This window comes from Cyrtonyx montezumae, unplaced genomic scaffold (assembly GCF_038088225.1).
Source record: "Cyrtonyx montezumae isolate F1298 unplaced genomic scaffold, pur_monq_1.0 scaffold_3, whole genome shotgun sequence".
NCBI classification, from domain to species: Eukaryota; Metazoa; Chordata; class Aves; order Galliformes; family Odontophoridae; genus Cyrtonyx; species Cyrtonyx montezumae.
In genome coordinates this window covers 152,267,088-152,289,687 of record NW_027072034.1, presented here as the reverse complement: position 1 = coordinate 152,289,687, position 22,600 = coordinate 152,267,088, and the positions used below count along the sequence as shown (strand labels likewise).

At 36.5% G+C, this 22,600-nt stretch overlaps 1 protein-coding gene across 1 annotated transcript in view; it reads left to right on the top strand.

Annotated features, from left to right (window-relative positions):
• The window catches only part of PCLO (piccolo presynaptic cytomatrix protein), a 311,928-nt gene that overhangs the window by 133,876 nt on the left and 155,452 nt on the right, over positions 1 to 22,600 (top strand). Inside the window, exons 4-7 of the mRNA XM_065743701.1 lie at positions 1,529 to 2,022; positions 2,098 to 2,824; positions 9,753 to 14,820; positions 15,198 to 17,203. Of these exons, the coding sequence (XP_065599773.1) occupies positions 1,529 to 2,022; positions 2,098 to 2,824; positions 9,753 to 14,820; positions 15,198 to 17,203 (8,295 nt within the window). The remainder of the gene's footprint in view (positions 1 to 1,528; positions 2,023 to 2,097; positions 2,825 to 9,752; positions 14,821 to 15,197; positions 17,204 to 22,600) is intronic.

Sequence of the window (22,600 nt, the reverse complement as noted above, 5' to 3'; positions counted from 1 at the left end):
ATAGAAGAGTGTACTAGTTTTTGTACTGATGTTAAGTCTCTCACAGAAAAAGGCAGGGTTCATGAAATAAAACCTAGTGCAGGGAATCTGATACTTAGAACCCTGTACTTCAGGCATTCTTTACTGGCAGGGATCAGACCTGGATTTCCAGTCTCTGCTGTTGGTGTTACACCATTTGTTGCTTAATTAGTTTGTAATAGAGAATGTGTGTTACTGGGATATCACACTTCTACCACTTATTCTAACTAGACACCACATTTTCCGGGCAACATTCTGAAATATCTAATAGTATGTAGAAGATCAGTCTTCTGTACTGATTAGTAATGCTATTTACATTATTAGCTATATAATTACTATTAAAACAATTTTGCTCTGTTTTTCATGTATTTGGATTCAGTAGGTCACTAAGTTAACTAAATGAGAGAAATACAGTAACTGAATTGGTGGGACAATCCATCATCACAGTAAAAGGAATCAGAAAAATTGTAAGGTGCAGTATAGACCTCATATATCATTAGCAAAGTAGACAATCATTATTTATTCTTGTATCCAAAAGTCTTGGATCTTCTTCTTTCTTTTTAGTACTTTTCTGTATCCCAGTGCAAAAAAGACAGGGTTCTCCTCAAAAGACTCCAGCAGAGGTCCACAAATATGATAAAGGGCCTGGAGCACCTCTCTTATGAGGAAAGCCTGAGTGATCTGAGTCTGTTCAGCTTTGACAAGAGGAGACTCAGAGGGGATCCGATTGATGTCTATGAATATCTAATTTGTGGGAGGATGAGGCCAGACTCTTCAGTGGTGTGTGGTGATAGGACAAGGGGAAATAGCCACAAACTGAAGCAAAGGAAGTTCCACACAAATGTGTGTAATAACTTCTTCACAGTAAGGGTGATAGAGCGCTGGCACAGGCTGCCCAGTGAGGTTGTGGAATCTCTTTCCCTGGAGACGTTCAGGACTCTCCTGGTCGCCTACCTGTGCAACCTTGTCTAGGGAGCTGCTTTGACAGAGGGGTTTGACTCAAAGATCTCTGCAGGTCCCTTCCAGCCCCTACAATTTTGTGATTCTGTGATTTCTGTATGTAAAATCTTCTATTCTAAAGAAACTGTACACCAAATCTCTCTAGAGATAGTCTAATTTCTTCTATGTAGTAGCTAGACAACTGGTAAAAGATCTTTAATGCAGACTTATCCTTTTTTTTCTGACCTTCTGGAAACTACAATAAAGGAGACTGTGCAGCAGGGAACAAATAGGTGTTCTTCCTTTCGAATCATTGCCATATTAACTTAAACAGTAAAACATACACAGAAATTCAAGAAAGAAAAGTGATTTCTAAAGAAAATCACAGAGATTTTGTCGAAGTTAGAGATAACAAAGTTAAAGTTTCTATTGATAGATAATAGAGGATTTAGAAAACAATATGTTTTAGAAATACACAAATTTTGTACATAAATGCCATCAATATTTCAGGACAATGTATTTTACTGTTACATTTTCATATAAGTAACTTCATATGTTTGTTCTGTCACAGGTACAGGAATGGCTGTGCTTAAACTGTCAGACACAAAGGGCAATGTCAGGACAACTTGGGGATATGGGCAAGGTGCCACTTCCAAAACTAGGCCCTTCACAACCAGTACCCAAACCACCTGCATCTCCTCAAAAACAGCCTGTGCCTGCTGTCTCACATTCCCCACAGAAGACTTCCACACCGCCTACTCCAGCAGCCGCAAAACCTAAAGAAGAACCGAGTGTTCAGAAGGAAGTTCCAAAACTTCAGCAAGGGAAATTGGAAAAAACACTGTCAGCTGATAAAATCCAGCAAGGAACTCAGAAAGAAGATGCAAAATCTAAGCAGGGCAAACTTTTCAAGACACCTTCAGCTGATAAAATACAGCGTGTCTCCCAGAAGGAAGACTCAAGACTCCAGCAAACAAAACTGACAAAGACACCATCATCTGATAAAATTTTGCATGGAGTTCAGAAGGAAGATGCAAAATTTCAAGAGTCAAAACTGGCAAAAACATCCTCAGCTGATAAAATTCTTCATGGAGTTCAGAAGGAAGATGCAAAATTTCAAGAGTCAAAACTGGCAAAAACATCCTCAGCTGATAAAATTCTGCATGGTGGTCAGAAGGAAGACGTAAAACTTCAAGAGGCAAAATTGGCAAAGATACCCTCAGCTGACAAAATTTTACATGGAGTCCAGAAAGAAGACCCAAAATTACAACAGATGAAAATGGCAAAGGCAGTATCAGCTGACAAAATTCAACCTGCAGCTCAGAAAGAGGATGTACAACTTCAGGGAGTTAGGTTGTCCAAGACAGTTTCAGCTGATAAAATTCAACATGGAATTCAGAAAGAAGATCTAAATCTTCAACATGTGAAAATTGAGAAAACTTCTTCAGTGGAGAAAATCCAACAAGAAGCTCAAAAAGAGGAATCAAAACTTCAGCAAGAGGAGCTGCCAAAGACACTTTCAGAAGACAAAATTCATGCAACAAGTTCAGATCAAAAGAAACCTTTAAGCAAATTTGAAGAAGATAAAAAACCTGAGCTCCTGGAAAAAAGTACTCCACATCCAGAGAACAAAAAAGAGCAAATTACAGCAGAGACAAAAGACCATATTAGTGAACAGAAAGCAGAAGTTGAAACACCTTCTGATAAATTCCATGAAAAGAAACGAGAGGATGTTAAGAAAGAGGGTTTGGCAACTGGATTTCCACAGATGGTTTCAAAAACTGAAAAAGCTGAGGAAGAAAAAACTCCTGTTCAAGTGTCACGTCTGCCAAGATCTGACCATGTGGAAGCAGTGAGAGAAAAAATGGTAAGTAGCTATTTCCCTCTATATGCTTTTCCCCCTTTGCTTTTAGAATACCGTCCTGATGGACCCTGTCCTTTACATCCTCCTGTTCTTTATTGTTATGGATGATTGGATCATCCATATGAATGGTACAAGATGATTCTCAATGACACAATTAGTCTTGTTGAGTAAGAGTTTCACCCATTAGTCCTCTTTGCTTGCAACTTTATTGTAAACTAGAACTTATCTTTGCTTGCAAACTCTATTGTAAACTATTGTAGTTCTTGCATGATTTTCAGCTTAATTAGTTAAGCATTTGAAACTAACTCGAAGTTTCTGTTTTGTCAGTTTTCAAATTCGTATGATTTATTTAACTGTTCTGTAGACCCTCAAGGCTTTGGAGTTTAATTGTTGAAATTGGAATGCTTTTATAATTCTTAATTCCAAAAGCAAGTAATTGATACTAAGTTGCACAGTGTTTTGAACTATCAAATTATGGTAAACATTTTAGGAATATTTTGTGGCACCTGAAAATGGTATGTTAAAATATGCAGCCTTTACATCTCTTGAATGTCTCCTTTGCCTGTCCCATGTTTAAGTAGTGTTTGTGGTGAACTCTCAAGTCAGATTGTTAGTTAACTTCTTAATAGAATGTTCTAGAAGGCTGCATTTCTATATAAATGCATTTCCTAAATGTGAAGTCAATAACAAGTCACTTGTCAGCTGAAGTAGATAACACAGTTTGTTAATAAATTACACATGGTGGTTGATTTTTTTTTTTTTCATCAGTACTCACAATTAGGTGCTGAACATTATGTTACTAAAGTAGGGAAATGTTTAGGAGAAAACTCCAACCTTGCCAAAGTTATGTTTTCAAATAAAAGATCAGGTTTTTGTTTCTTTTTTTCTTCCTTTCTTTCTTTGATAACCAAGATATTTGGGCAGAAAATTGTTCCAATTTGGAAATTATGCTGTGGAAAGTTCTGTTAAGAACACTATAATTTTTAGAAGTCATGTTCTCAGTCAGATACATTTCCATCACATGATGTGTTCATATCACACAGTGGTATCAAGTGATATCACGTGATTGTACTGAGGGGATACAAATCTTGTTCTGAGTATCGTAACCAAAATCCTCCCTTCTGGAAGAAACAAAAAAGAGATCTAAGAAAATATAATAACAGTTTGATTATTTCATATTAGGCATGAGACACTACTGCAGGACTTTCCAAGAGCAAGTTAAAAAAATGTCAGTTTGGGAGCATTTTCTTAGTAACATACATTAATATCAGAAAACCTAAGAAGTACATGTTTGTTGTTGTTGTTTTTATTAAAAGCTTAATGTTTTATGTATAAAAATTTCTGTAATGAAAAGTTTTCATCACTCTCTAGTCTCAGTCCTATCTGGTCATTTTTGTGTTCTGTGAAGATAAGAAATTACATGACACTCTTGGCAAATCTATTTGACTTCTCTCTCTGATAGCAACAGATTTTTATGGTAAACTAATTATTTCTAATTATCTTTTGATATATTATCTGTTGCACACACCTGCATTTCACTTTTGTTTCACTTTATTACTCTCACTGCCTTCTAACTTAATCAGAACTTCCTAAGTTAACTCCCTGGATGAAATTTAGCTTTCTTTTACTTTATCAGTAGACTCTGAAGCACACTCAGGTGAAGTTTGTAAAGCATAATAGTTTAATACATAAAAAGAAATACATAGATGCCCCCTTTTAAAAATTTTTAGTATTAGAACACTGAGATAAAAAGACCCCAAAACTGAATGAATGAAAATTAAATATTTAATATGTATATGTACCACAAACAAACAAAAACACTTTTTTCTTTGTGGTTCTTTTTTTTTCATTCTTTCCCCCATCTCTCTGCTTTTCCTCCTTGGAAAAGTCATTCAAACTAAAAATAATTGAATTCTAAACTTTGAAGCTGTTGACTCATATAGCTCATACTTAGGGAAAATAAGTCTGCTTTAAAAAAAAAATTATTGATGGATTTATGTTTACCCACCTTTACTTTGAGCATTAGATACAATTCTCTCCATGAAAGCATGTGACAGAAATGGACGCTAAAATAACCATTTTGGTATCAGCACTGATACTTTTTGGATAATTAAATGATAATATCTGCATACTGAATATATATAAAATATAATATATAATTAATATTTTGTAATACCTTCAGGACAGAATCTTATGAAGGATTTCAGACAGGTGTATTTTTAACATATGAAGTAAAGATGCACCTGACAATTTGTTAATGACATTTAATATAAAAATCTGTGAAAATAGTGATCAACTAACTCTTGTAGAGTCTCAGTGAAATGATTAGATAATGTTATCCTCATTTTTTATGAAATAAAGAAGTCAGAAACATGCCAACAAGACTCAAAAGAAACATAGAGGATAAAGATTTCTTATAATGAAGTCAGCCTTGGAAAATGTCACAGAGATCTCAATTATATTTAGAGATCTGAAATCCTTTGAAATAAAAGTATACAAACACTTTTTAAAAATTGTCTCAAACTATGATTTAAGGTATCATAAAGCCATTTTTTCTTCAAACCAATTTTTTATCCTAGTGATATCTTAATCTATAATTTGTTCAAAGACATGTCAAGGATAATACTATATTTGCTGATAGGTTTTTTTTCCCAATAAACAATCTTGTAAATACATGTGCAGTAGCAATTAATAGTTCTAACCAGGATGCCTAGAATTCTTGGACAGTTACGACATATTGATCTGTCAGTGTGTGACAGTTATCTTGGAACTCCCAATTAACATAAAAGTAGTTCATCATATCCAAATGAACATGTTATAATGGTGTAAATTGGACATATTTACAACACATCAGCCACAACATGTAAGTGTCCTTATGACTGACATCTCATATTTACTGAAGAACAATCATGTGCTTTGGTTGAAAATATTGTTAGAAGTTGAGATATTGTGATATATTGTAAATTGACATTGTAACTGTTAATTACAAAACATGGATGAGGGAGAAATAATAAGTAAGAAGAGGATTGTTTGTAGGCAGATTTTTTGGTCACAGATTATTAAATAAGATGGTTCAATAATCTAAAAAAAAAAGATTTAATAGTTTACTCAGAGACAATTTGCACATAGGTATATTGCTTCTATTAAGAAAATGACCTTTTTAAAGTCATGAGTTTGTCTGCACAATACATTTTCTACAACAGAATGTAATCTGTAATTATTCCTTTATTAATCTTGCTAAATTATCAATAATTTTAAAATTTCACAATACTTTTTTACATCACAGTTTTCTTTTAAAAGTGCTCTTATTTCATACGATAATCAATTTAACATTTTAAAGAAAGTTAGATGTCACCTATTTTCGAATAGGCAAAAACTGTTGTTGTAGAATAGTTTTATGATGTACTGTCACCATCACTGTAGAAATGTCACAGGAACTATAGGAATATATCCAAAATTAGATCATGTTTGTCATTAGTACAAGTTAATGAGGTTGCATTTGCTGTTTGCTTTTTTTAAACAGTCATATGCAACCTGTAGCTTAGGTATGTCTTCTTGTTCATTGTGCCTTAAGAATATTCCTCCACCAATATTGGTATTATAGCTAAATTTTAAAGTACTGAAAACTTCACCAACAAGAAAGATTTTTCCCTGTTGATTCAGATACATTTTTCATTCTCTAACTGTTGTTAGATGTATTTATAATTTTTAGAAACATTATTTCTTCAACTGTTTGTTGTTTGCCTAAAGATTTTGTGTTTGATCCAATCTGTTTACAAGTTTGTTGTTATCTTCACATATGTGGTGGCCAGTCCTGTCCAAAATTGATTACTGGTCATTGAAGAACAGATAAAGTTAATGACAATATCCTTACTCTCAAAATGCCTAAAGGAGGGAAAAAGTGCACAAAGACCAAAGATTACTTCTCATAAATTACGTGTGTTATCTCAGCACATGATATGCAAGATAATTTTTGCATCACATATCACAGAACAGACAACTCTACATATAAAAATGATTGAAAATATATTCATATCATAGTAACCTTGAAAGGAAAGATGGATTTTGTTGTCACATTTGTTCCTAGGGAAGTCCCTAACTACTGTAGAACTTTTCTTTCTCTTTACAAATAGCACTTTTTCCACTATTCAGAGTTTTATTATTTATAGCAGTGATGTTATGGCATACAGTGTGATTCAGCAATAGGGCAGGCAATGGCAATACTCATTTCCATCTTGTCTTGTTTGGTCATTGAGGAGATACTGCACACTGGACTCATAAATAATGTAACCATCTCACATTAGGAGAATGGCTAATGTTGTTCCATGGCCACCTGTCTGTTTATTTCTGAACTTAACTACTTATTTAACATGTTCTCTCTCGTATACTTTTTAAGTCATTTTATCACTTCATCTCTCTATGGAACTCTCAGAGACTCACATTACTTGGGCAGAGTCTGTTCATCAACTCCTAGAGGACATTCTGAGCTTGAAAAATGTTTGAATTTTCTAGAAGCTAATCTGAATTGATGACATACATAATTGGGTATGTCTTTACAAGAATGGGCATACTAGTAAAAAAATAACAATGGCTGAAATCATAATGGAGGAATGATATTTCTAGATGGGAAAATCCATTGGTCTTAACCGATTATATATTTGTTAAAATATATAATATTTTATATATATATATATACATATATTCCAATAACTGTCCCTTAAAAATTATTATTTAATTACAGAAGTAAAGATATACGGACAAGTTAAAAAATAAAAAACCCTCATTTTTTCCCTATTATAGGGTAGGTATAATTCTACAATTATGGGCTGGAGAATCTCCAAAAGTACCTTTTGCAGAATAAAGAGTTCTGAAGTACTTAAGTGGTGATGGCTTCCCAGAATTGTTTGAAGTACTATTGGAGTTTTTGCCCATTTTTATGCATTAAACACAGCTTTATCACTACAGTTGTTCTTAGAAATAATTGTTGTCAGATGTAATTTTTTAAATGCAATGATTTTTGCTCTGATATCAGATACTTGGGTTTATTATAATATGTAATATCTGATTTTGCTAAGAATGTAATTTTTTTTTTTAAATTGAGGTTATTAAACAAGATATTAATGAGTAGATTATTTTAATCTTATTGCTAGTGGCTTTAGTAGAGGATTATGTGCACAGTGATATGCCTGAGGGCAAGAATAGGTACATTAGCTGTAAATTAAATAATGAAAAAAAAATAGTCTGTTTTTAAAAAATATAATAACTGACAGTTAACAAATACTTGTTTTATGATATTTTATCCTTAAAGGTAATTTTGTCCTTAAAGGAAATTTTTCAAAATAATTAAAATTAAGAACAACTAAACACAAGTGTGAATGTGCCTAAAAACTATAATTAAGCACTGTCATGACTTCTTTGTATTTATTCCACATGATTTTCTTTTAAATGCAGCATAGTGCCAAGGATGCTGATAAGTCAAAGATTTAAGTAAATTTTTAGGTTTTCTTCAGAAATTATTGACTTAGTTTAACAAAATTTATAAATAACAATAGAGTCATCATAGAACCATAGAATGGCTTAAATTGAAGGGGACCTTAAGGATCATCTAGTTTCAACACCCTGCCATGGGCAGGGTAGTCATCCACTAAATCAGACTGCTCAGGGCCCCATCCAGCCTGGCCTTGAACGCTTCTGGAGGTGGTGCATCCACTGCTTCTCTGGGCAACTTGTTCCAGTGCCTCACCAACCTGAAAATAACTGAGTTCTGTAACAAATAGTGATAACACATCATATTATTAAAATCAGGAGAGTTGGGATGCTTGTTCCCAAATTTGTATTGGAGATGGAGACACTTGTTGGCTGTGATGGCAGCTAAAATAAACTGTCATTTGGAGACAGAGCTGTTTTATTAGTTGAATGATTAGATTCTTTCAGTAAGTAAAGTGTTTCACAGCTGCAAGAAATTAGGAGGGATTTCACATCTAGGAGAAGGAAAACTGGTGTGAAAATACTTGTAGGATATTCTTGATATTTTGTTGTCCAAAGGACAAAGAGGTGCTTGTCATTTGGAGTGTTTCAAAGGGAACTGAAGGTAGGTTAGTGACTAAGGGTATTTAATTAGGATTAAGTAGGAAAATATTGAATACAGTGTTCAGTTGCATATGCCTGCCTTGTTTTCTTCCTTATTTCCCTTGATCAGTAGCTGTCTGTCTTGCAATTATACTCCCCTAGCAACAGCTTACCTCTGCATTACGAATGTACTGAGAATCTTGTTTTAAATGTTCTGTTCAGAAAATGTACACAAATGGGAATGTTCTGGATCATGTTAACTCATGCTTCAGTACTGTGTATTCTTATGTTACAATGGGTAACACTTAATTCGGGAAAATTAAACCAAAGCTTCAAAATTTGAGAAGATTTGCACTATTTCTAGGGAACTGTAAAAGATTAAATGGGAAAAGTAAGGACCAGACCCCAGAAATACTGCAGGCAGTTTGGTAAACTATATTTATATCTAGAATTCTGTAGTTAGTTTAGAAGCGTAAGAAATTAAATATTAATTTAAATTAGCCAACAAAAAAAAAATTGTCTAGTACACATATGAACAAATGATAGACTATCATTAGAAAGGATTCTGAAAACAGTAAAATATTCTATTTGCTTTTTATTTGTAATATCGTTTGCTGACATGGAAAACCAGGCAAAGCATGGTTAAATGCCAACATTCAAAATCTGAATAAAGCAATGTATTATTTTAATGGCTTTACAAAACAAAATTAGTGTTTTATCATATACAATATAATATAATTTGACAAAATCTTACATCTGGGACTTTAGCTCAACTTTTAGAAAAAACACACATGTAATTGCTTGGAGACATAAAGAATTTATCTATAAGTATATAGACACGCATATGTATTTATTTTTTTAGGAAAAGGAGGATGAGAAATCAGACACATCAAGCTCTCAGCAACAGAAAAGTCCACAAGGTCTGAGTGACACCGGGTATTCTTCTGATGGGATATCAAGTTCACTTGGTGAAATTCCAAGTCATATCCCCAGTGATGAAAAGGACTTACACAGAGATTCTAGTCAAAAAGACACTATTTCACAAGAAAGTCCACCGAGCCCCTCAGATCTAGCTAAATTGGAAAGTACAGTCCTTTCTATTCTGGAAGCTCAGGCAAGTACGCTTGCTGATGAAAAATCAGTGAGAAGGAAAGAACTTTATGAAACATACAGTGAACAGACAAAGGATCAGCAAAAAACGAAACCTTTGCCAGTCACTCCAGAGTCTTACAGTTCTGATGAGGAAGACTTAGAAGCTATTCAAGCAGGTGAAAGAGCCATTGCAGCAGATGGCAAAGGAGGTGTTTCCTCCCGATCTGACTACAAGGAAGAAGATGGAGGAGATGACACACCAGCAAGAAGACAACGTTATGATTCTGTGGAAGATAGCAGTGAGAGTGAAAACTCACCTGTACCAAGGAGAAAGAGAAGAGCTAGTGTTGGTTCTTCAAGTAGTGATGAGTACAAACGAGACGACAGCCAAGGATCTGGTGATGAGGAAGACTTCATTAGAAAACAGATTATAGAGATGAGTGCTGATGAAGATGCCTCAGGTTCTGAAGATGATGAATTCATTAGAAATCAACTCAAAGAGATCAGTGTGACTGAAAGCCAAAAGAAAGAAGAAGTAAAAAGCAAAGCCAAAGGAACGGCAGGAAAACATAGGAGAATGGCACGGAAAACTAGTGCAGGCTATGATGAGGATTCAGGAAGACGACATTCTTGGCATGATGATGATGATGAGACTTTTGATGAAAGCCCAGAGCCAAAATACAGGGAAACTAAAAGTCAAGATAGTGAAGAACTTGCTATAAGTGGAGGAGGAGGTCTTCGTCGTTTCAAAACAATAGAACTAAATAGTACAATAACAAGCAAATATTCTGAGACACCTGAACAACAGAAGGGTATTTTGTATTTTGATGAAGAGCCTGAGCTGGAGATGGAGAGTCTTACAGATTCACCTGAAGATAGATCTAGAGGAGAAGGGTCTTCCAGTTTACATGCTTCTAGTTTCACACCAGGTACATCGCCTACATCGGTGTCATCACTTGATGAAGATAGTGACAGCAGTCCTAGTCACAAAAAACTGGGAGGGGAGAGCAAGCAGCAACGCAAAGCTAGGCATCGATCTCATGGTCCTCTTCTTCCAACTATTGAAGATTCTTCAGAAGAAGAAGAGCTACGGGAAGAAGAAGAACTGCTAAAGGAACAAGAGAAACAGCGTGAATTAGAACAACAACAAAGAAAAAGTTCTAGCAAAAAATCTAAAAAAGACAAGGATGAACTGAGAGCTCAGAGAAGAAGAGAACGTCCAAAGACTCCTCCAAGCAATCTTTCTCCCATTGAAGATGCGTCTCCAACAGAAGAATTACGACAGGCAGCAGAAATGGAAGAGCTGCACAGATCTTCCTGTTCGGAGTACTCACCTAGTATTGAATCAGATCCTGAAGGATTTGAAATCAGCCCAGAAAAAATCATAGAAGTACAAAAAGTTTACAAATTGCCTACTGCTGTCTCTCTATACTCACCAACAGATGAAAAACTAATTGGAGTCCTAAAGGAAGAAAGTGGTCAAAAGACTCTGAAAAGTGCTGAAGAGGTGTATGAGGAAATGATTCATAAGACCCAGAAGTCCAAGTCATTTCAAATTGCAAGTGAAAAAGATGAAGTATTTGAAAAAGAATCTTTATATGGTGGAATGCTAATAGAGGATTATATTTATGAATCTTTAATAGAGGATACTTACAATGGAACTGTTGATACTAATCTTGCAATGAGACAAGATGAGAGTAATGAATATATACAGCAGAGAGGAAAAGAGAAAAAAATAAGAGCTTCAGAGCAGATCTATGATGAACCACAGAAAATTACTGATCTACAAGAAGACTATTATAGTGTAGAGTCTTTATGTTCAATTGTGCCTCAAGAAGATATTGTTTCTAGCTCTTATATTATTCCAGAAAGTCACGAAATAGTTGTATTAGATAGCGCAGTATCTTCCACCACTGAAGAAAAGCAGCTGTTAGATGCAGAAGCTGCTTATGAAGAGCTTATGAAAAGACAAAGAATGCAGCTAACTCCTGGCTCCAGTCCAACACAACCAACTTCAGATTTTGCTCCTGCATCTGATTCAAAGGGATCTAGTTTTGGAGAATTAGCAGATAGTACATCTTTAACGTCAAGCACCACTTCAGCAATCTCAGATGTATCATCTCTTAGTAGCATAGCCCTTTCTATTCCAGATGTTAAAATAACACAGCATTTTACAGCAGAGGAAATTGAAGATGAATACTTAACAGATTATGCCAGAGAAATTCAAGAAATAATTTCTCATGAAACATCGATGTTGACGTATTCTGAGATGTCAGAAGGTGCTACATCAATTTTACCTTCTGATACAGCTTCCTTAACATCATCCACGTCTTCTGTTTGTACCACTGACAGTTCATCACCCATAGATAGTGCAACCACAGGCTATGTAGATACAGCAGATAGTGTAAGTAAACTAGCAGATTCTGAAGGTGTCAGGATAATAGCCCAAGTTCCCTTTACATCTACAGAAGAGTACTCTGAAGTGAGTATGCCTTATGAATCTGTTGCCAGAGCCACTTCGAAGCCAGCTATAGCCTCAGATATGGATACTGTGCATCAAGCTGCAGTTTGTTTGCCTGAAACTGCACCTTCAATATTCACCACTACAGTTATAAAACCCAAGCAATATGCAGCTGATACCATTACTTACGATATCTCCTCAGAAGAAGAGGATGCAGCTAGAAAAATAAAAAGTACAGTAGAGGCTGGCATTGTCAAAGTTCATCATGAAGATTCACACGAAGAATCTAGTCTTGATATGACAAGAATTAAGTTGACTGGTGCTACATCTGAGCAACCACCCATATGTGTAGGATCAGTTTCAGTTAAAGAGCCTGCATCAGAAACACCTTCTTTACCTACTCCCAGAGTTGTAAGTAAGACCAGCATGGTCTCCATGCCTTCCTCAGCTCCTGCTCTAACATCCAAAGTATTTTCACTTTTTAGAAGCTCTTCTTTGGATTCTCCTGTACAACCTCCTCCTCCTCCACCTCCTCCTCCTCCACCTCCTCCTCCTCCACCATTACCTCCACCTATTTTACCCAAACCAGCCATTTATCCCAAAAAGAAGTCACAGACTCAGGCTCCCATGGCAACAGCTCCCACAGTGTTACCATTAGTCACAAGTGTTGCAACACTGGAATCCACAGCTGTATTAAAGAATCACATGGTACCTATTACAAAAACATATACCCCAACACCACCTCCTGTACCACCCAAGCCATCCTCCATTCCAGCAGGGCTTGTTTTCAGTCACAAGCCTACTGAAGTAACTAAACCTCCAATTGCTCCTAAACCAGCAATTCCTCCACTCCCAATAGCTGTTCATAAGCCAGCAGAAACACAGGCCAAACCAATAGGTTTGTCATTGACATCAAGTATGACTCTGAATTTGGTCTCTTCAGCTGAATACAAAATAGCATCTCCCACATCCCCTTTGTCTCCACACTCTAACAAATCTTCACCAAGGTTGACAAAACCCTCACAGGAAACCTATGTTGTTATCACATTGCCATCTGAGCCTGGAACTCCCACAGAAGCTATCACTAGTCAGGCTGTTACCAGCTGGCCTTCAGAAGCACCTCCTAAAGAACAGATTCCCCACACTATGCAACCAATTTTTACTCCATCTATGAAAGCTGTGGAAATTCAAAGTATGACAGATCAGAACATGTATATTACAGGTGCTTTGCAAACTATTCCTATCACAACACCATCAACTTTTGAAAAAGTACCTAGTTCAAAACCAGAAGCAGTAACCACAGAGGTAGCCAAGACTACAGTGTCTGTAGTGAAGCGCCCAGTGCCCAGTGTTGGTTTAGGTAGTGTCGCTATTACTATACCTCCAGAGCCCGTATATATAACAGATCAGCCCAGGTATAGAGAGAATGGAAGATTCCATCCCTTGGGTGATGTCATTGATCTTCGCACTTTAACTAAGATGGATATTGAAATGAGAGATAGCTGTATGGATCTATCTGCTGTTTCCATGGACGCTAGAAGGCAAATGCCATCAAGTGATACATCTGGGAGGCCAGTAAGCACTGTTCAACCAGCTATAATAAATCTTAGTACTGCATGTGTTGCAGATCCTTCTCTGTCTGTAGTCACTGAGACAGTAACTGTCGTAACCTGCACTGCCACTGTAAGCTACTCTGCCAGCACAGACAGCCTTGTGGATCTGGGACATGCAATGACAACTCCACTGCAGCTAACAACATCAAAACATTTTGAGCCTACATTGAGAGTAACGAGCAGCCAAGCTTTCTCTGTAAGTAGAGATGAAGTGCCAATAAATTTATCCCTAGGTACTTCAACACATGCGGTGACATGGGCTGCTACAAAACCTGTTACTGTACCACCTGTTAGTGTCACAAATGGCTGGACTGATCTCTCCACTTCTCAGGAGCAAATGGAGATTGGAGCAGTTGACCTTAGTACTACAAAATCTCACAGAACAGTTGTAACAATGGATGAAACTACTTCAGGTATTGTAACTACAGTAATAGAAGATGATGAAAAACCTGTGGACCTGACTGCAGGGAGAAGAGCCGTCTGCTGTGATATGGTTTATAAACTGCCATTTGGTAGAAGCTGTACAGCACAGCAACCTCCAACTACACTTCCAGAAGATCGCTTTGGTTACAGGGATGACCACTATCAATATGATCGTTCAGGGTCATATGGCTACCGAGGAATGGGAGGTATGAAACCATCTATGTCTGACACAAATTTATCAGAAGCTGGACTATTTGCATACAAAAGCAAGAATAGCTTTGATTATCGAGTTGGGGCAACTGATGCAGCAGTAGATCTTACTTCTGGAAGAGTTACTACAGGTCAGTATGACACAGCTGCAGATCTTTCTTTGAAATATGATTATGATGTTCCTCACCTCATTTCAGGATGATTTTTTTTATATATTATTGTTTTTCCCCTTCTGTTGTTTTGTTTTCTTTTGGACAGTGTGACAAATTATTCTGGATTACACATGTATTCCATTTCTTCATTTTACATATGTGTTTTGCACAGAGGTGCCTGCATGTGCCTGCATGTTCAGAAATGCTTTCCTTCACATCTAAAATAGACCAATAACCTGAAGATTTGCATGCGGTTTCCCCTTCCCATTTAATTCATCAAGATGAGATGACTTTCAGAATCCGCAGAGCAACACTCTTTTGTGGGACTGGACTATAACTTTGCCCTGTAATTTCAGGTGAGGTTATGGATTACTCAAGCAAGACTACTGGTCCTTACCCAGAGACTCGACAGGTAATTTCTGGCATCGGGATCAGTACACCGCAATATTCCCAAGCAAGAATGGTATCATCCCTCAGTTCCCCATTCGGCACTGGAAGCGTTTTAAGAGCATCCAATGGTGTTGTTTATTCTTCAGTAGCAACTCCAATCCCATCTACATTTGCCATCACTACACAACCTGGTTCTATTTTCAGTACAACTGTCAGAGATTTACCTACTCTCCAAACAGTTGACTCAGTTTCCTCATTATCAACTTTGCAACAAAATCAACCACTTCCAAGGTCATACAGTTTCTTGACAACAATGGCAGCTGAAAAAGATGCAAGTACTACCCTTGATATTGAGACAGGCTTACCACCTCTTACTCTAGAAACTATTGCCACTGAGCCAACCAACTTAATATCTGCTACAGCACCTGAAGTTTATACAGATGTAATTGAAGATGAGGTTGCTCTTATCATTGCCCCTGAAGAAGGCAAACAGCAACAACTTGATTTGGAGCGTGAACTTCTTGAACTGGAAAAAATTAAGCAACAACGTTTTGCTGAAGAGCTGGAATGGGAACGTCAGGAAATTCAAAGATTTAGGGAACAAGAGAAGTTTATGGTGCAAAAAAAGCTTGAGGAGCTGCAATCTATGAAACATCATCTCTTATTTCAGCAAGAGGAGGAACGTCAAGCTCAGTATATGATGCGACAAGAGACGTTAGCCCAGCAGCAGTTGCAACTTGAACAATTCCAACAACTTCAACAACAGCTCCACCAACAGTTAGAGGAACAAAAAATTCGACAAATTTATCAATATGGCTATGACCCTTCAGGAACTGGCTCTCCACAGACAACCACAGATCAAGCACTTTTGGAAGGGCAGTATGCAACCACAGAAAATGGCCAGTTTTGGCCTACTGATGATGCAACCACTACAGCTTCAGGAGTGCTGGGTATTGAAATTCCACAAAGCCAAGCATGGTATACAGTTCAGTCAGATGGTATTACCCAATATATACCTAGATCTGGTATCCTAAGCTCTGTTTCAGAAATGTCTCTGAAAGATATTGATGTTAGAGAGGAGAAGCAATTGAAAAAGAGAAGTTCAATGCCAAAATTACGTGGTCCGTATGAGGAGCTGGAGGAGACTGTGGAAGAAGAGCCTAGATGCTACAAAAAGATAGTGGACAGTGGAGTGCAAACTGATGATGAAGATGGAGCAGACAGAGGTTACACAAACAGGAGACGGAGAACTAAGAAGAGTGTTGATACAAGTGTCCAGACAGATGATGAGGATCAAGATGAATGGGATCTTTCTAGCAGATCTAGAAGAAAGTCTCGCTTAGGGAAATACAGTGAGAGTACCACAGAGGCAGACAAAGCCAAACAGTTCTCCAAAGTATCTAGTATTGCAGTTCAGACAGTAGCAGAGATTTCAGTACAAACAGAACCTGTAGGAACAATAAGAACGCCTTCAATCAGGGCTCGATTGGATGCTAAGGTTGAAATCATAAAACACATTTCAGCTCCAGAAAAGACTTATAAAGGAGAAAGTTTAGGATGTCAAACAGAAACAGAGTCAGATACTCAAAGTCCCCAATATTTGTCAGCTTCATCCCCTCAGAAAGATAAAAAACGCCCGACACCATTAGAAATAGGCTATTCATCTCACCTTCGTCCAGATTCCACTCTGCAGGTAGTCCCTTCCCCTCCCAAATCTCCCAAAGTTCTTTATTCACCCATTTCACCTGTTTCACCAAGCAAAGTTATAGAGTCAGCATTTGTCCCCTATGAAAAATCCATCACTGATGACATCAGCCCTCAGAAGATGCTGCATGCTGACATTGCCAAGGTTCCTCCATCAAGCCCAAAGGCAGCAAAGATGATGCAACGCTCAATGTCTGATCCTAAGCCCCTGAGTCCCACAGCAGAAGACAGTTCCAGAGCTCAGTTTCAGTACACTGAGGGTTTCATGGTAAGAAGTATTTTTTTTCTTTCCCCCCCCTTTTTTTTTTTTGTTTAGTATGCAGTTGTACAGCTGACTTTATTATAGCATGAGGGCTGACACATTCATTAGCAGTGCCAATGTATGTAGTCGATTTCTACATGTTGCTGGAAAGTCCCAAGGAATGCCTGCAGTCTAAAGCGAGGCTATTTGAGTCATTACTTTGCCTGGAAATAGGGGAATTGAGATCACAGTCTTAGTGAGAATCAGGAAAAATAAATAATAAATATTTGTTCAGAATTTGAATGGCTCTTTATGTTTTAAATAGTAGTTAACTGACAATAAAATAGTTACTAACAATTCCTAGAAAATTAGAAGCATTTTCTTTTCTAGTAGTACAACAACCAGTTCATGTGACATGGTCTGTAGTGTATTTATATTGGAATTACTGCATATACCTTCTGACAGATAACTGACACCAGATTTGTAATGTCATGATTTAGCTGTTGTTTTTGACCCATGTGGGTTTTTTTGCCATTTGTGATTCAGTGGCTAATCTTACGACCCAATGTATATGTACATCTTTTACTTCTTCCAAACTGAAGGTTTTCAGACCACAAATCATTTTCTTTATGGTTTGTTTTGGATAGGAAAGGTTATCAAGAACTTATGCTGTTTCTTATGATGTCAGAGGAGATGTACTGGTTTTACATGGGATATTCTACAATATTCTTTCTCCTTGAGAAGTAAGATTTCTGATTTGGCAATTAATCCATTGTTAATGAATTAGAGGTACTACTGGTTAGCAGAAAAACAGTCGTAATTTAACACGTTCTTGACTGTCCTTTTGTCTGAGTCCGTTCAGTCAGTTGTAGGGTTAGTATCTAATTTGTAAGAGCACTAGGAGAACTGCCATTTGACTTCACCTGTAATTTCTGTCTTTTATGTTCCCATTGCCTGTGAATACATAAGGGGTTCTGTAGTACAGACTGAATAAAGTGGGTTTGTCCTTCTATGTTTGATATTTTGTAGTGACCAGGTTTTTCTGGTCATACCCTCCAAGAACCTCACTGTAAACAGATTCTGGAGCTTTACATATTTGTTCAGATATTAAGTGCTTCCTAAACTATAACTGCTTTAAACCATTATTTGAAGTTTGAAGGGAAAACTGTAGTCTTGGCATTGGTAATCCATATCAACATCATTCCCTAGTGCAGGATTAACAGTGTGAGAAACAGGAGTACAAACACTCCTTTCGTGTTGAACAGCATCTTGAAGAAATTTGCTCAGAGGTTAGAAAATGTTGAGTTGTACTAGATATTGGAGAATAATACTGTAAAACAATTGGTGATGCAGTGAAACTATTACTGAGGACAAACGATTCAGTTCACTTATTTTATAGATTCATATAGATTTAATATCAATTGTATTCTTTATGCAGCGATGGATGATGATAAATTCTATGAAGTAGTGATTTTTAAAATGTTTTATGTTAGAGTTTGAACACATACAGTATTCATTAATGAAGACACGGTAACAAAAATCTTGTATTCATTTCTTACCCACATGATTGTCACCATTTTGCCCTGATCTCAAACGGTAATGAACTATACCATTCATACTACTACGCAATCATCAAGTAGAATATAGTCCACATCTCAAGTGCTTACAATGTAAATCAATGAGGTGGACAATTTTCTGGAACGTGGACTGCAAGTAAAAATCTTCCATGCATTTAAAATGGACTGCTCTGTCTCTTGTGTCATATGGTGGGGAAACTGTTCCACAAATCTCCCATGGCAATCATGGCAGCTTTCAGCCCTGATGCTATGTCAAGCATTAAGTGTGTTTTCCCCTCCTTCTGATACAGGCTTTTACGTTCAGTAAGCTTAGGCTGAAATCAGTTGAAAAATAAGGGAGCAGAAGATAAATATAATAAAAAGAATACTATGAAGGTTTGGAAAGTTGTAGTAGGTGTGGACAAGGCACTGGGATGCGATGCGATAGGACCTCCCCTGCTCTGTGATTGATGGGTGACACATGCTTTAGGGGGTGTAGACAATGCTGGATATGTATATAAAGAACCATAGTGCCATATTAAATGCCATTTTGCCATTTTCTACTCATCCATATGGGTGTCTGTGTGTGGCTATGGCCCTAGCAGGGGACATCACTAGCCCTAATGGTCTGACCTTCCAGAACGGTGACAACAGAAAGAAATCTAACCTTCCAGAATGGTGACAACAGAAAGAAATCTAACGATATCGTCAGCATCTGGAAATACAGACATAATTTGCTTTGGCATTATCTATACCAGTTTCAGTTCTCTATTACTCAATCCATTTGTACTTGGAAGGGGGGATCGTTAGTTTCCAGAAGACTTCCAGAACTCTTTCCAGTATGACTATGATTTTTAAAACCAGATAAGAACCTGGTGTTAGAACTGTAGCATCTCAGAAGTATAGAAAAGAGAGTGGACAGTGATTTCTTCTTTTATGCCTTAATACTCAAAAATTCCTCCTGATAGTATATACATAATGGCAGTGTTGACGAAGTATAAACCTTGTTGACCTTTTTTTAGAACTGCAGATCTGTGTTGTTACAACATGCTGATGTTATATTGAATTTTGAATAGAAGGTCATTTGTGGATTATCTTAATAATTATGAAATGAATATGTTTCATCAACAGTGAAATATTTTTGTACTGTGGCTTTTTTTTATTATTTTTTAATTTTTGTGCAGTTTCCAGTGGTCATTTGTAAATTCTCAGCATTCCATTTTGTTCCTACTGAGTGGAGAGCACCTAATTGCCTACTTGCAAAAAGGGAAAGGCAGAGAGAATCAGATACATCACTCTGAACAATGAAGTTCAGTGCAGAAAAACTTGTGAAACAGTTCACTTAGAAGAAGGCGGTGTTGAATGTAAAGAGAGATCATGGAAATGAAAGTCTGATTTTTCCCTGCCTTAGGGGATGTTTTTTTCAACAGATGAGTATCCCATCACATTTTTAATAGTTCTTGTTTCAGGATTATGTCTTTGCCTCCATTTTTCACTGCAGGTGAAAAGGGTGTTCGTGTGATGTGGTCATCTGCATGTTTCACAGGCGTGATTTTGTGGGAGTTTATAAAAAAAAGTTTATCCTTATGCAATCAGTGAGCTTAAAAGGGTAGGAGTGAAACCAGTCTCTTTTTAAGGATTACAGTAAAATGACACTTTGTCCTCCAGGTAATGCACTTTCATCATTCATATCCTTCTTCCATTAAAAATATATTATTATGGTATTACAAGAGAAAGATTATGTAGACTGAGTGCACTGATAAAATGGTGTCTCTGCTTTTTACAACTACTGCTGTAATTTTATGTTCCTTAATATCCCTTCTGTAGGAAATTATGATATTTTATCCGGTCTAGTAGAAGTGAAAGGCTCAAAAATAATCTGTCTGCTAATCATCTAATGATAAATATACAGAAAATATTGTTTTCAGTGACAGCGCATTTAATGTTGAGATGACAAGTTATGTGTTTACATTTCACTTTATCATTTATAGTGGACATGGCTACTGTGAACACTAGAATGAATACAGATGGTGAATTCCTATTAATCCTAGAGTAGAAATATTGCTTTACATTTTGCTTAATTCAGTAACTTTTATAGAGAGCAGTTCCATGAGTAACCAAGTGTAACTGTGTCTAGGAAAAATTGTGAGATGCAGGTTGCCAATAACAAAGAAGAGTCATGGAAGCCACTCATCTAGAATTGTTTCTATGCAAAGATACCCATTTTTCTCCTTTTGTGAGCTTTGTGCCACTTGAGCTCCCAGTGCTAATGAGCTAGCTCCCCAGTGCTGTCTTCGAGACTGCCCTCAGTCCTGTTTGGACATTCACAAGGTGTGATGTCATAGTAGTGATTTTCCTGAGGGCATGAAGTCCTTCTAGAGATTAGATTCAAATTAATCCATTCAAGCAGTAACAAAAAATTTGAGTACCTGACTAGTTTAATAAATAAATAGATTTACTCTAGTGCATCATGTAATGAAGTCACATGCCAGTCACAGTCAACTGTGGCACTTGTACACATTGCATCTGAGTAATCAAAGATGGGATTTGTCTGCCTTTTGCTTTTAGATGTAAAATGCCTGCTTAACTAAATTGAAGCAAGTGACAGAAGATCTTGCAGATGAGCTGTCATACTTACACAATGTCTACAGCTAAGCACTGCATAACGCCTCAGAAAAACTGTCTGTATTACTGAAACTAATGCAAAGATGCATGTGTCAGTGGCCTACCAGCTTCAGGGTAGAAACCATGTCTTTAAGCATCCAGAGATTGAACAAATTGTAAAGAAAGTTAATACTTCTTGAATTTTTCATCAGAAGTTAGTTGCTGCAATTATAAGGCTTATATAATTCAAAGCTATATACTATAGTAAAAAAGGCCACAATTTCAAGAAAAATCCCCAAAGATTGTTTATTTAGATAAAAAATGCAGAACTTAATCTGCCGCTACTTTAAGAGCAGAAGTGATTTTTTTTTAATACTGATTTTAAAAGTATCATTTTTAAAAAATGAAGTAACAAAAACAAAGCACATTAATCTGTATGTTGTATTCTAGAGTATTGCTAACCGATTTTACAAATACAAAGCAGCAAGTCTGAAAGTGTTGGCTCAAATCTATAGGATTTGATACATTGATACTATACATAATAGGATGATTGTGTAATAAACAGACACGTAGATTACACTAAATATTGTTCTCTATAATTTCTGTCCTCATTTTAAAATCAAATTAATAGAATTTACCTTATTAACAACTCCCTTTTTTACTGTGACATTTAAGCCTTGTCTATGATAGTGTAACTACAACATAATTCCTCATTTTCATCACTAACAAATTTACTTGATGGTTTGCATAAATCCTTACTGCATGTCACATTTAGGTTAGCTGTATGTATTTTGAATAGTGATGTTAACATTTTATATTTGAAATAATTTCATATTTTCAATTAGAAGAACATATGTTTAGCTGTTTTCAGAAATAAAGATTAGGATTTCAGGGATTGGAGATGTCTGTTACTGTGTCATTTGTGCTGTACATTTGGATACTGGAGAAGAGAAACAAGTTAGTGTTTCCCAGTAGAATTAAAAACCTTTGTATATTACGTCCTTGTCCTTTCAGAACTATAGTGATCACCAGATCAATATGCTGGTGGAGGATGTTATGCTTGGGTGAACGAGCAGATAAATGAACAGAGTTAAAGAGCATGGGTAGTTGCATGGGGTAGTTTGGGGTTGGATGTTTCTGTTTACCTTCAACATAAGCATGGAGTAGGTTCATTTCTCAGCATCATGCCGGAATTTCAGGTAACAGGATTTCAGCTCTCCTTGGAGCCCAGAACATTGGTGTTTTTCTTGGTTTCTTGTTGACC